The sequence below is a fragment of the Callithrix jacchus genome, chromosome 4 (genome assembly GCF_049354715.1).
Source record: "Callithrix jacchus isolate 240 chromosome 4, calJac240_pri, whole genome shotgun sequence".
Taxonomy (NCBI): Eukaryota; Metazoa; Chordata; class Mammalia; order Primates; family Cebidae; genus Callithrix; species Callithrix jacchus.
In genome coordinates this window covers 68,558,723-68,573,542 of record NC_133505.1, presented here as the reverse complement: position 1 = coordinate 68,573,542, position 14,820 = coordinate 68,558,723, and the positions used below count along the sequence as shown (strand labels likewise).

General features: G+C 36.1%; 1 protein-coding gene across 9 annotated transcripts in view; it reads left to right on the top strand.

The window, feature by feature from the left end:
- The first annotated feature begins 833 nt into the window (after positions 1-833).
- Positions 834-14,820, top strand: part of LGSN (lengsin, lens protein with glutamine synthetase domain) — a 46,444-nt gene continuing 32,457 nt past the window's right edge. For all 9 annotated transcript variants that reach the window (XR_008480696.2, XR_013534823.1, XM_035296010.3 and 6 more), the window contains exon 1: positions 834-907. Coding sequence is in view for 6 of the 9 variants with exons in the window: in XM_002746698.6 (XP_002746744.1) it covers positions 878-907 (30 nt within the window). In the remaining 3 variants the exon portion in view is untranslated. The remainder of the gene's footprint in view (positions 908-14,820) is intronic.

The window sequence follows — 14,820 nt, the reverse complement described above, 5'->3', positions numbered from 1 at the left end:
ACCCTTTCACATGGAAAATGCTTAGAGAGAATTTGGTTTGGTTCAGAAGAAACTCCATAGCCTCCATCATCAACTATACTTGAAGTTGAGTTGATGGAAAAGAAGTGTAATTTCAAATTCTCTTTTCTAGTGACAAGAAAGCATTCCCTATTTCCTCTACTGAGTTAGGATTATTTATGGGACCCTATGGGACAGCCTGTAGATAATTCCATGTTCATTGTGGACAGTGGGGATGGTCTGGGATTTGTTAGAGACTGACATTTGGAGAACTGGAAAGGCTAAGAAAGATACTTCAGTTTTAAAATGAAGGTCCAGAATTAATTTGGAGGCCAGAGGGATCCAAAAAAGAAAATAAAAATGAGAATCACAAATGAGTGGATCTTTGCCATTGGTAAAAATCTGGGTCACTTACAGCTGTATTTTTCCATTTGGGCTTTTGTCTGTGGGCTTTGACAGCATAGTTGTCTAATCATCTGAATCTGACAATAGATATCATTCTATTGTGTTTCATCATCTGAATCTGACAATAGATATCATTCCAGAATACAATTGCTATATAACAGAAATTCAGTATGTTGGAGAAAAAAGTCAATCAACACAATTTTAAGCTTTGTATGTCTTTTGTTTGCAGGGAGTCAGGCATAAACAAGCATTTGTCATTCGATTCTTCTAGTGCATTTCCAGCATACTGTGCCTTAGGCATGACACATCAGACTCTGATGTTTATCTTTTATTACCTGCCAGACACCTCTGGAAAAGCCTCCACGGCATTCATCATCTGCAGTCTTTGTTGTAGGTATACATATAAATACATGTTGAATGCATTTGTTGAAGATATTGTGGTTTCCAAAGCTGAACTTAAATAAAAAGTGTTGAGATGAATAATGAAGAGGACCTTCTGCAGGAGGTATGAAGCTAATCATTAAAATGTTGTTTCCAAAAATATTGACAGCAAATCTTTTTAAAAAATGTCAATTATTTGAGTGCTGGTAAGAATAAAGGCAGCTACTTAAACTTGTTATATGCCCACTTTGGAGAACTTTATGAAGAATTCCTCTTCTCTACTACACAGTGAGTTCATAAAGATAATAGAAGCTAAATAATTCAAAAATGTTCATCTAGGAAAGCTCATTTGGTTTAAATAATCATTTAAATTCAATAGGCCTGAGTTTTAGAAGCATAAGTATGTTATAAAAATTTTTATTTCTATTTTGGTTGCGTTGGGAGAATAATCTTTGTTTTTCTCAAGGCTTTGTCCTCATTCTAATAAATATGCTTTGAGATTAAATGACTAAAGGTGGAAACCTGTTTTCAAATTATATTTGAAATGTACAGCATGTATAGTGGTAGCCACTCATTGGGTCTAGCACACATTAAAATAATCAGTTGTCAACATATAGCATTTCTCATCACTCCTTAATGTGTGTGCATCCAAACTTTATTCTTGTATTTCTGACCAAAGTGCAGACTTGGAGGCAAGCTGTGATAAAATTTGGGAGCATGTGGATTATCTTTAGTAGGTTAAGAAAATACAATGCAAGAACCCATACCTACTATGTGCAGAGTGCAGTGGAAGACCAGTGCATTTTGTATGAGATAGTGGCATATAGAGAACAAACCTTGTCCTCATTTATGCATGTAGTGGAGACGATAGCTAAAATCTAAGAATGAGTTCACTGATCTATATAGTGAATACAAGCAGTTGTTTTAAAATGGAGACAAGAACAAATACACTTTCCATAAGGAAACTGGGCAAGGCTACGTGAAGAAGGGACTCCCAGAGGAGGAGTTGTGGTTTATTCTGTACTATGTCACTGTTGTAGGCATCAAATGGTGGACATGGTAACGTCATTACAAAGAATTTAGCTAAAAGTAAGTTCATAGCTGCAAATGAAGGCTTATAGAAAGAAAGTACAGGTAACTAGCATGTACATCATTAGCTTTTTGGGATTTTGATTTCAACTACGTAACTTCTTCTTGAACTAGGTTTTACACTACTCCTGACCCTATGGCAGAACTCTGCCTTTTTCCCCCAGCTCCCACAGTTTTAGCTCAGAATTATAGGTGATACAGCTTCTGCTAAAGTCCTTAAAAGTCATACTCTCCTCGAGACCAGTCTAGACCAAATATTGATTGTTGATTCTCAGGAGAACAGAAAAATGAACAATATGATTTTTAAACTACACAATTCTCACAGCAAGAGACATCCTCTGTCTTTTCAGGAAGAGTTCCTTCAGAATTGGAATAAAGCATTTTATTTAACAGATGTTATAGAACCGAATCTTGGTGGGCCGCTTGCCCCAACTCCATTGAATAAGCTCTTTTATACTCTCCTATATAGGGCCACATTCTTAGGAAGAGAAAGAATATGGAAGGAGGGAGAGAGATGGCATGAGACATTCCTTTTCCGGCTAACTGATGTCTGAAAAAGGAAAAGATTGTGTTCCATACTAGATGCTCTGCTAATGTGAGCAAGAGCAGCATGAAGTTAACTGCAAAACAGCAGCTGAACAAAAGCTCAATGGATTCAGAAGGGCAGATTGTATGTATAGAGAAAAATCTCTCATAATAATTACTTCCACAGCCTGAACAAATTATTTGTCAGAATCTTCAGTAAAATTAACAGTTATTAATCTTAGATTTGGTACTTCCCTGAAGAATATTTTACTGAGATTCTCTACTTAAAACAATGCTGTAAAGTCACGCAGTCAGCCAAATTCTTAGCAGTGGCAAACAAAAAATAGATGGAAAACACATTCTTATTTCTTAAATTAGATCCTATGGTTGTATGAAGTTGTGAAATTAAGTGAAAGAGTAGCATATCATAACAATTAAAATCTGTTTATCAAGAACCTTGTGTGTGGTGTTGAGCTGGGTAATATGTCAAGTGAGTGAGTAAGATCTGTTGTCTGCCCTACAGATATTTATAACTCAGCACAGAGAACCCTGACACAGGTAGACACAGTTCTGACATTTCCATGTCACAGAAGGAGTGCACTCCATCTGGGGGTGAAGTCAGAGATTCATCCTGCTCTGCAGCCGTATGTGTTGGGGGCATGAAGTGCAGCCAATAGCTCTCCATTGACAAGATTCGATTTGAGTTTCAAGTGCAGTGGGGTAAGCTCACATTCTTTGAAATCAGAATGCCTGTGTTTTAATCTTGGCTTTGCTACTTACTAGCTGTGTGACATGGGGAAAATTATTGGACTTCTCTGTACCTCACTGGGACATTAATAGTGCCCACAGGAAGAGATTTTATGGAGATTAAATGCATTAATACAAGTAAAGTGCTTAGAATTGTGCTTACAACCTAGTGAGCACTCATTAAAAAGGAGTCATTCATTACCTATATTTTATTATGTTATGTTGACCCCGAAGAGCTCTCCTGTTTTCCTTTTTACAGCCTTAAAGAGTTTTACATGTTTTCCTTTACATGACAGAATTTATTTGCCTATGATAGTAATGGTAACAATTATATATAATGTACCTTTTTACATATCCATCCACTTCTAGCCTATTAAGGCTTCCCTAAGCATGATGACTGGAACTATTTTTAACACTCTAGTTACTGGCATACTACAAATTCTTTTAAAGGATAGAACACATTCCTCTATCACATTTAAAGTATTTTTATATTCATATTTGCAGTATTTTTATAAGCTGCAGCAGCCCATTAGCTGATATTTTCACTAATGGTTCCATCACGTTCTTGGATCTTTTTTCACACTATATTACAGAGCCCATTATCATAAATATGTATTATATATACATGAATATTTAAATTTTTTAAACACGTCTTTCTTACCTTTGAAACATTTTTTCTTGCTTTTCTGCTCACCCACAGCCTTCACAAATTATTTTTGTTCTGTCTACATGGATAAATTTATTTTTATCCATACAGTCTTAATTTCTCTAAAAAATACAGAGAAATCTTTTTTGATTTACTTATGAAAATACTAAATAAAACAAAACTTTTTTCTTCCTTTGTTATATTAGTTTTCCTTATTATTTAGCTTCATATTATCAAAATCACATGGTGTTAGACCTTTGTAAAATTACTTTTTTCCTTCTCTGAAAAAGTTTGGTTAGGTATACTTTTCTTGTGTAGAACTTTCTATTGTAGATTTTGTATAACTTGCCCATAGAGTGAGATTTGTTTATGGGTTGGTGCTACTGTTGACTGTTTGCCATTTTGTTGGAAAGAAAAACAAGACTCATAGCTTTTCATATGGCAGCGGCTACATCATTTACATTCTAATACTTTTTTTCACACAGATGCTCTCAATAATGATCATTGTTCCATCATTCTTTGTCACACGTGAATGTTCTACCTAATCTACCACCTCAGATCTAGGTTATTTTCTTGTAAATGTGGTGAGGATTAAAAAGTTAGAAAGTGAAAATTTGATGGTAGAAGTAGAAATTAACCAGGTTGCAACAGTTGGCTACTAATCTCCCTACAAATATGCTTGCAGATAAGAAACTCAACACTTTGACAAATAGTCTATCCCATTTTGGGTCCATTTTATTAAGCAAAATTCTGTCCTTGCAAATTCCAAGAAATCTATCTGGATTTTCCTTCCGTGCTTTGTTTAACTTCAGAAGATGGAGATACTATGGAACTCTCACTCCAGAGTTTGTTTTTAAAGATTCGGATTTCCTTAGTTTTCAGTATTTTGTCACCTACAAAGTTTGTAAGGAGCATGAAGAAATGAAGTAAGAGTTTCAAACCACACGTAATTGAATTCTGCTATGTTCTAGGTATGAAGCCAGGCACGTTGCTGCATTTGTCAAAACCTCAAGTTGCCTCACTGAAATATATATATTTATAAATATATAAATATATGCAAATATATATGTATATTTATATAGATACATGGAGTGAAAACATACACACACACACACACACACACACACACACACAACCTTTTAGCTATGCTTCAGAAAAGCATGAGAAATAATGTTTACTAAGTATCTTAAAAGGGGTAATCATAACCCAGGTGAAAAGGCATAATATTGAGGATAACTACAGTGAAAAAAACTTAAGAAAAGGTAAAATTTACAGAATAAAGCTACAGAGGCATTGTAGAGCAGCCTTTCACTAGTAGAAGTCCATCTAAGAGAAGAAGCACAAGTTTAAGCCCTTCTAGAGAAAACTTTGAAGAAGTCCATGCCATAGTTTATCTGGGAAAGCTGTTTTGACGGAATTGTCCTACTGGGTTACCATCAAGTCCTGTTGACATCCAAAGAAGTCTCATTTAGAATCTTTTATAAAGAAGTCTGAATCAAATGTCCCTTCTGGCCATATACGTCAAATTGGTAGGTCTTTGTTGTAATTAATAAATTAGAAATTACTTACTAAATTACTACTTTATGCTAGGCAATATATTAGGCACAAGGATACATCTAAATGTCACCTTCTAAGAATGTTCAGTCCTTGCATGTTCTTCCTGTCAGCCTTTCCTGACTTTACTTCCTATCCCATCTGTCTTGGATTCCATATCCCATTATTTTAGTGTCTTCCTTGCCCAAATCCTCAACTTATTTTGGTCATTGTCCTTCTGAGTTTGTGACCTCATGAAACCTTAAACCACAGTGTCTTCATATTTCCAGCTGAGCTTTTCTAGAGAAAATAATTTAACTGTGCAGATTGGTGTCCCTACAACTTTAAAGTTTCCAGTTCTTTCTGGGCCCTTGATATTTTTCTTTCCTGAGTTGGTTCTTTCTGAGTCTCCACTATAACTAGGTTAAACCATTTCCATTCTCCTTAAGCCTTTAGTCGTCTATATTCCTACTCTCTCTGAGCACTTCTTACCTTAAAGGGAAAACTGGAAGCACCATAACTTTCCACCTTTTCTTATCTAGAATGTATAAGATAGATTAAGGTTTAAAATCAGTTTTAGATTAAAATTCTGCCATTTATTGGGTGAAAATCTTCCTGAGGTTCAGTTATCTCATCTGAAAGGCACTCATAAAATGTCAACAATTTTCTTCTTTCTCTCTTTCTCCTCCTGATAGGCCTCTTCCTCCTCATTTTTTCTCTTCCTTCCTTGTCTTAGTCAGTTTGGGCTGCTATAACAAATCGCCATAGATTAGCTGGCTTAAACTACAAACATTTATTTCTCACAGTTCCGGAGGCTGTAAGTCCAAGTTAATGCTGCTAGTATCTAGTGAGGCCTCACTTTCTGGCTTGTAGATGTACATATTCCTGTATCCTCATATGGTGGAGAGCAGAGAGAGAGGAAGTAAGCACTCCTCTATTTTTTTTTTTCCCATAAGGACACTAATTCTACCATGAGACTGCGGTCACATGACCTAATCACTTCTCAAAGTCTCTACTTCCTAATACCATTGCATTAGGTGTTAAGGTTTCACTGTATTAATTGTTGGGGAACAAACATGCTGTTCATAACCCTGCTCTTTCTTCTAATGATCTATCCTTTTTTTCTTCCCTTTGATAGTGGAAGATGTATTAAAGCGAATTATTTTATTTCAACCCCAGTCTCCATCTTTTCTGCCCTCCCAGTGACCTCCATTTATTCTTTTTCTACTCTCTCCATCTCCTTTGTTGGTTCCTTTCATTAAGCATCTATATATATATGTATATATGTATGTATGTATGTATTTATTTTTGAGACAGGGTCTCACTCTGTCATCCAGGCTGGAGTGCAGTGGCGCAATCTTGGCTCACTGCAACATCTGCCTCCCAGATTCAAGAGATTCTCGTGCCTCAGCTTCCCTGTGACAGCATGTCTGGCTAATTTTTGTCTTTTTCGTAGAGATGGGGGGTCTCACTATGTTGGCCAGGCTGGTTTCAAACTCCTGACCTCAAGTGATTTGTCTACCTTGGCCTCCCAAAGTGCTGGAATTACAAGTGTGAGGCACTGTACCTGGCGATCTTAAGCATTTAAATATATTCAAGTCTTCTTTACCCAAAAGCAACATAAACTTTTCTCGAGCCTCTATGTACTCCCCTGGTAGATATCATTTCTGTGTTCTTTACTTTGTATTTGTGAGTTGTATTTTATATCTTCATTTGATAACATTTCTTGTGCACTTAGTGGGTGTAGATCCTGGGCTAAGCAACTCACATTACTCTTCAACTCACTTGATCTAGCTGCTCCTCACATGCTTCCACTGTGACTATTTTTACCAAGGCCTTCAGTGTCTTGAGTTGCAAAGTACATTGGGCAAGTATTAATACCAACCTTATTTATCATTTCAGCAGCATGGTCCATTGGTACTTCCTTTTTATGTTTACTCATTAAATATGGTGGCTTTTCAGTTCTATTTATTATTTTTTCTTATTGTATGTCATTTAAATGAACATCTCTGTTTCAGCCTTTTTATTTTCTTAGTCCCTGTTCTTTCCCTTAATCATTCCAACCACTGTCAAAGCTATTTTTTCCTTCCATTGTGTCTTTTGCATTTTGACCCTTATGGTCAATGCCTGCTGGGACACCTCCAGATGACACAATAGTCTTAGGTTCCATATGCCCAAAACAGAACCCATAATTTCCCTTCTCAAGCTTTTGCTTTTTGGGTTTCCTAGTCAGAAATGTGGCTGTCATTTTTCAGTCCTCTGTCTTTGACACTTCCTGTATCCAGCCAGTTACCAAACTTCCAAGTCTACTTCCCAAGTGTGTCTGCACTACGCTCATTTCACCCCCTACTCCAGGGCTATTCTCCTAGTTCAGATCAATGTAATTGCTACTCTAGATTACCCAAGTGGGCATTATAGATATAAATGGTTCCCTGGTTTATAGTATCCTGACCTATCTGTAGTGTTTCTTTATTCTACAAGAGACACTTGAATGTATACTTAGCACTTAAGAGATCATAATGTCTGGATTAAAGTAATCAATGCCTTTTAGTTTGTAGAAAAATAACTTTTAGATGGAAGAAAGCTCTACTTTAATGATATTGAAAGTTATTTAATGAAGCAATAGGTAAGATCTCCAAAGGGAGACTATACAATTTACCAATTATAATGAAGACAACATAACTATGAGTTATTTGAACAGGACACAAAGTTTAATAAGGGCTCTAGTTTCATTAGAGACTGAAGAACATCAATCATCTATAAAAAACAGATCTACCATATATGATTCAGCAATCCCACTACTGGATATATATCCAAAAAATGTGAAATCAATATGTTGAAGAGATATCTGCACTCCCACGTTTATTAAAGTATTATTCATAATAGCCAAGATATAGAGTTGACCTAAGTATGTGGCAATAGATGAATGGATAAAGAAAAGGTGACATATATACACAACAGGATAGTACTCAGCCTTTAAAAAGAAGGAAGCCTCAAACAGGCAATAATTAGCATAGCCCAGGCATCATAATCCCTTAAGAGCCAAATAAAATTCTGTCATTTGCTAAAGCATGAATCAACCTGGAGGACATTATATTAAGTGAAATAAGCCAGACACAGAAAGACAAATACTTTATGATCTCACTTATATGTGACGTGTAAAAAGGTTGAACTCAGAGAAGCAGAGAGTAGAATGTTGTTGACAGAGGGTAGGTGGTAGAAGAATTGGGGAAATGTTGGTCAAAGAATACAAGATTTTATTTAGAAAGAGGAATAGTTTTGAGAGAGCTACTGTACAACATGGTGACTACAGTTAATAACAACATATGAGGGGACCTCAAAAAGCTCATGGAAAATGTATATTATAAAAATACTATGCATGGATTTAAAAATCTTTTTGAACCAAAGTAAACTCATGCTAACTTATTATAACATGCCTGAACAGGATATAGTTTGAGGCACTAAGATGGGTAAGACATCAGTTTGAATAGAGGATCTATCAGAACAGCATGAATTCTGCTAAAATAGAAGCAAGAATGAACATCAAATTTATAGTGAACCTGGGGTGGAAGCATGGTGAAATCTTTGATGCTTTATAAAAAGTTTGTGGGGACAATACTCAAAAAAAAGTCAGCAGTTTAAAATGGATGACTCTTTTAAGAAGGGATTAAACAATGTCGAAGATGAAGGCTTCAGTGGCAGACCATCCACATCAGTTTGCCGTAGTTGTTCATGCCTTGGTTGAAGAGGACTGGCAATTAACAGCAGAAACCATAGCCAACACCACAGACATCTCGATTAGTTAAGTTTACACAATTCTGACTGAAAACTTAAAGTACAGCAAACTTTCTACTTGATGTGTACCAAAATTATTGTACCAAGATCAACTGGAGACAGGAGCAGAGCCTTCAGTGGAAATCTTAAACAAGTGTGATCAAGATTCTGAAGCATTTCTTCAAAGAATTGTAGCAGGAGATTAACATGGCTTTATCTGTATAACCCTGAAGATACTGCACAATCAAAGCAATGGCTACCAAGAGGTGGAAGTGGTCCAGTCAAAGCAAAAAGTGGTCCAGTCAAGAGCAAAAGTCATGGCAATAGTTTTTTGAGATGCTCAAGGGATTTTGCTTGTTGACTTTCTGGAGGACCAAAGAATGATACCAACTTATTATGAAAGCCTTTTGAGAAAGTTAGACAAAGCTTTAGCAGAATAATGCCCAGGAAAGCTTCGCCAAAGAGTTCTACTTCACCACGATGATGTTCCTGCTCATGCCTTTCATCAAACAATGGTAATTTTGTGACCTTTTTGACGGGAGATCATATGCATCCAGTTTACAGCACTGATTTGTAACTCCTTCTGCATTCCTTTTGTTTCCTAATCTTACAAAAATCTGTAAAGACCATTCATTTTTCTTTAGTTAATAATGTCAAAAGACTGCATTGATATAAATTTCAGGACCCTCATTTTGAAAGGGATGCACTAAATGGCTGCTATGGTTGCTTACAAAAGTATATTAAGCTTGATAGAGCCTATGTTGAGAAATAAAGTTTATATTTTATATTTTTATCTTTTAATTCCATTTTCCATGAACTTTCTGACATACCCTCATATTGTATATGTAAAAATTGCTGAGAGAATAGATTTTGTGTTTTCACCACAAAAAAAGGGAGATAATAGCTATCCTAAAGGCTTGAGTTAGCCATTCTACAATGTATACATATATCAAAAGATTACATTGTATACCATAAACATACAATTTTTATTTGTCAATTAAAATTAATACACATTTTAAAAGGAAAGGAGTAGAATCTAGATCACTTTTTGCAGCCCCTCTCTCCCCAAATAAGAACATTAATCATTTTGAACTGGATGGCTACATCAAACCACCCTGCAGGTTAATTTTTGGTCAGGAAAGTAGGTAACTGTTTTACCAGAATAGGCTAGATAATCAACAGGAGCCTAGGAAATAAGAAAACAGCGTGGGCCCAAGAAATGATAAAACGACTTTTGTTCAGATGGAGACAGGGTTTGTATGTGAAAATAGCCAGCTCTGTAGGCTGCAGAGATTGCTGAGAGGGTAGATTATGCAGAGACTTAGTGGATACCAATTTGAGTTATCACTGAAGGTGAAGGGGGAATTGTGGAGGTATTTTCAGCAAAGAAATAACAAAACCAAAATTGTGCTGCAGAAAAATAATATGGCATTAGTATGAAGGATGGGTAGAAGAAGGGTAACAATGGATGCACAGAGAATGGTTAGAGATTGTGGAGTTTGTCAAAGAATACAAAATTATAGTTAAATAGGAAGAAGTTCAAAACATCTACTCAAGACATCTATGCAGCATTGTGGCTATAGCTAATAATATACGTTCTTGAAAATGCGAAGAAAGCAGATGCTAAGTGTTCTCATTATTAAAATGATAACTATGTGAGATAATTCATATTTAATTAGCTAGATGTAACTATTCTGTAATGTATATATACTTTAAAACATTATATGATATACCATACATATAATTTTACCTGTCAATGTAAAAAATTAAAGGAAAACCAAACCAAACCAAACAAAAAGAAACAAAACCCCACCAGGCAATCCTGTAAAATGGAAGCACTTTTGTTCTGTTTTGTTTTTGAGACAGAGTCTCGTTCTGTTGCCCGGGCTGGAGTGCAATGGCCAATCTTGGCTCACTACAACCTCTGCCTCCTGAGTTCAAGCAATTCTCCTGCCTCAGTCATCAGAGTAGCTGAGATTACAGGTGCTTGCCACCATGCCTGACTAATTTTTGTATTTTTAGTAGAGATGGGGTTTTGCCATGTTGGCCAGGCTGGTCTTGAACTCCTGACCTCAGGTGATCCGCCAGCCTCAGGCTCCTAAAGTGGTGGGATTACGGGGGTGAGCCACTACACCTGGCCAGAAGCACTTATTTTTAAATGGTAAATCAATTGAAAAGAATTGCCATGTGTATTTATCTCTTCCTACTTTGTTGTATGCTTTTACATTTTTACTATAAAGTTGACACTGAACATAACATATTTTAGATTCTTTTCTTAAACCAGTTGCTAGAAGTAGGAATACAAGGTTAATAGTTTCAAATATTTTTAAAGTAGTTAATACTAGTATCTGATGTAGTCTTTGAAATTACATTTTTGTAAATATTTTAGGTACATTTTCTTTCTTTTTTCTTTGAAGAATACACTTTAAGGCAACTGAAGGCACATTCTTTCCTCTTTGACATATTCTTTTAAATTTGATAGTTATTGATCCTTTTTCCCACTATTTCTAACAGAATTTAAAACTTGATGAAACTTTGTTTTGCTTGCTTGCTTTTTCATGCACCTCTCTCACTAACAAAATCAGAGTGTTTGGCAAATGCATTAATAGTTACACCTCAGACTATAACTATTACACAGGGTCAAAACAAAGGTTTTCATTTTTTTAAGGTATTGATACTAAAAAGGTAACTTTTAGAGAAAATTAAAAGTAAATGAATAAAATAAGTGATATTTAGAAATTAAATAATTAATTATTATATTGGAAAGAAATTTACTAGGTCAAATTAGGGTCTAAATTGAATGCCTGGCAGTGTTCATTTCGGTTATCTTTTTTAGTTAATTTGATCAAGTCACTGAGTTGAAATGCAAAATGACAAACTTAAACCATATAAACACCATTTCAAAAGAATCACCATGGTGAGAAAAACATGAATTATGAAAATGTCTTATAATGAACTTGAATGTAAGAAGGAAACATTCTTTATGGCCATTCTCATGTAGGAGACAAAAATGAGCCATCTGACAAAATGATAGCGGAAACATTTTGGAATTGCGAAAAGTGGCTCTGGTGAAAATGTCAAAAGAATGAAAATCAACCTGTTGCAGTAGAAATTTGGGATTGTCCAAATTAAGCATGAATTAAATTTGTATATTTATGCCATGCAATCAAAATGAAATGGCATATCTGTATTTATGCTCATGATTCTTCCAGCCTGGTTTACCTCACCCCCATCTTCAGCTCAAATGCTCCCTCTTCTGTTTAAGCTTGGCCTATCTGAAGACTGACATATTCTGCCTGTGTAGAAATAGCATTACTGTGCAGTCCAAGCAAGGCTATTTGGGTTACACTGCCCCACTCTGAGAATCCTTGGACCACTTGATATGCCTTCATGATTCTGAGAGTTTCCCTGTTTTATTGTGTTTAGAATCTAGAGCTTCTTAGATTAGAGGATAGAGCCTGACCCAATGAAAGTCACCTGTAGGCTGGCCAGGGCCTGTGAGGTAATCTAGGATGAATTACCTTTCCACCAGGAATCCTCAGTAATGCATGGTGCACAGGTAACAATTGTGGCTGACCTCTATTTAGTACTTACTATGCATCAGATGTTGCTTTTCCAACATAATGGTGCAAGCAGGGAGAACCGCATAATTGAATACTTGATAAACGGACAAATGTTTCTAAATTAACTGGTAAACAGTGGCTAACAAGAGCCTCTTAACGGTCCACTCTACCCAAACTTTTCTATCTGTCCTACTACTCCCCTGGAGATCTTGGACCTGTCCATAATCCATCAATTAAAGAGTTAAAGAACTAGGACCTGACCCTAAAGGGTTCCTCCAGGACCTTGCCATAGCTTCCCAGTACCCTAGCAATGGTTGGGAGGATATTCTGATGACAGTGTTCCTTAAGAGTGTGCCAAGTACTTGGTACTTTGGAGCTAATTGACTGGCTTTAAATCTTAGCTTTGTCACTCTGAGACTTGTGAGCTTGGGTTAGTTGATTAATTTTTCTTTGACTCAATTTTTCTCATCTCTGAAACAGGATGGTAATGTATTTATCACATGGGATAAATTAATACAGGTAAATACATAAATTAATACAGGTAAAGCATTTAGAAGAGATCTAGAACATAATAGGTGCAATATAAGTGTTGGTTATTTTTATTAGATATACTAATGGCTAAATATTTTGACTATCACCCTCTAGTACCACACTAGATACCACCATTGGGGAAAAGACAGGTGGTCACTGCTGATATGTTGTGCCTCGTATCTCTAGAGCCGCTGCCTATTTTGCTTAGCATTCTGGTAGTTTTGAGACCTAGTTGTGTGGTAGTTGAGAAACTCTATTTCTTTACTTTTTACCTTGTATTTTAAATCAATTGACAGTATTTAACAATCATGAAATTTCAAATAAAAATCCAGATTTCTGGCATTTTCTTGAAAATTTGTAAAACTGGTAACACTAGGGCCACTTTTTTTTTTTTTTTTTTTTCTGAGATGGAGTCTCTGTTGCAAGGCTGAAGTGCAATGATGTGTTCTTGGCTCACTGTAACCTCTGCCTCCTGGGTTCAAGTGATTCTCCTGCCTCAGCCTCCTGAGTAGCTGGGACTACAGGCATGCACCACCACACCCAGCTAATTTTTGGCAGAGACGGGGTTTTACCATGTTGACCAGGATGGTCTCAATCTCTTGACCTCATGATCCAACTGCCCTGGTCTCCCAAAGTGCTGGGATTACAGGCGTGAGGCACTGAGTCCAGTCAGAGTCACGTTTTAATATGGCAACAACTGGCTGGACTCAAGTGTTGGTTCCTTCCTGTGAAGGGGTATCAATTGCTGTGTTCACCTTCCAGCCCACTGTGTTTTTTTGTTATCTGTCTGGTATGTGAGTTTGCACTGCTTGAGCTAGGCTAACCTAAACATATCTCTTTCTTTATAACATGTAGGCTCTTAACTGCCACAACAACACTTATTGTCTCTACTAGATTATAATATTCTTTGTGACTCATGTTTTATGTTTTATTTATTTTTATTTCTTTGATTTTTGCCTTATCCATAGTAGGTTACATCCTCACTGTTGGGACTAATGAAAGTTTAAACTGGTGGTGATATGAATTAAGATGGGTTTAACCCTTATACAGAAAAGAGTTATAAAAATACAATTGAAAAAGAATATATAATTGAAGAGGTTGAACAAGTTTTATGAGTTATACTGATAACATTATACAATAAAAATGGAATTCCATTTAAGTTAACTGTCAAGCTATGGTGATGTAGGAAGCATCTCAAATGAAATACTTGGATTTGAAATCCCATTGTTCCTCAGACAGGACCTTGAACAAATTACCTAACTCCTGTGGGCTTCTTTCTGCTTTGGAAAAAAATGTAGGTAATAATAGCATTAAATGAAATACAAAATATTGTCTAGATATAACAATGTTTTTAAAATGTGTGTGTGTGTATATATATATATATATATATATATATATATATATATGTATGTATATACACATTTTTCTTTTTGAGACAGAGTTCCACTCTTGTTACCCAGGCTGGAGTTCAATGGTGTGATCTTGGCTCACTGCAACCTCCACCTCCTGGGTTCAGGCAATTCTCCTGCCTCAGCCTTCTGAGTGGCTGGGATTACAGGCACGCGCCACCATGCCCAGATAATTTTTTGTATTTTTAGTAGAGACAGGGTTTCACCATGTTGACCAAGA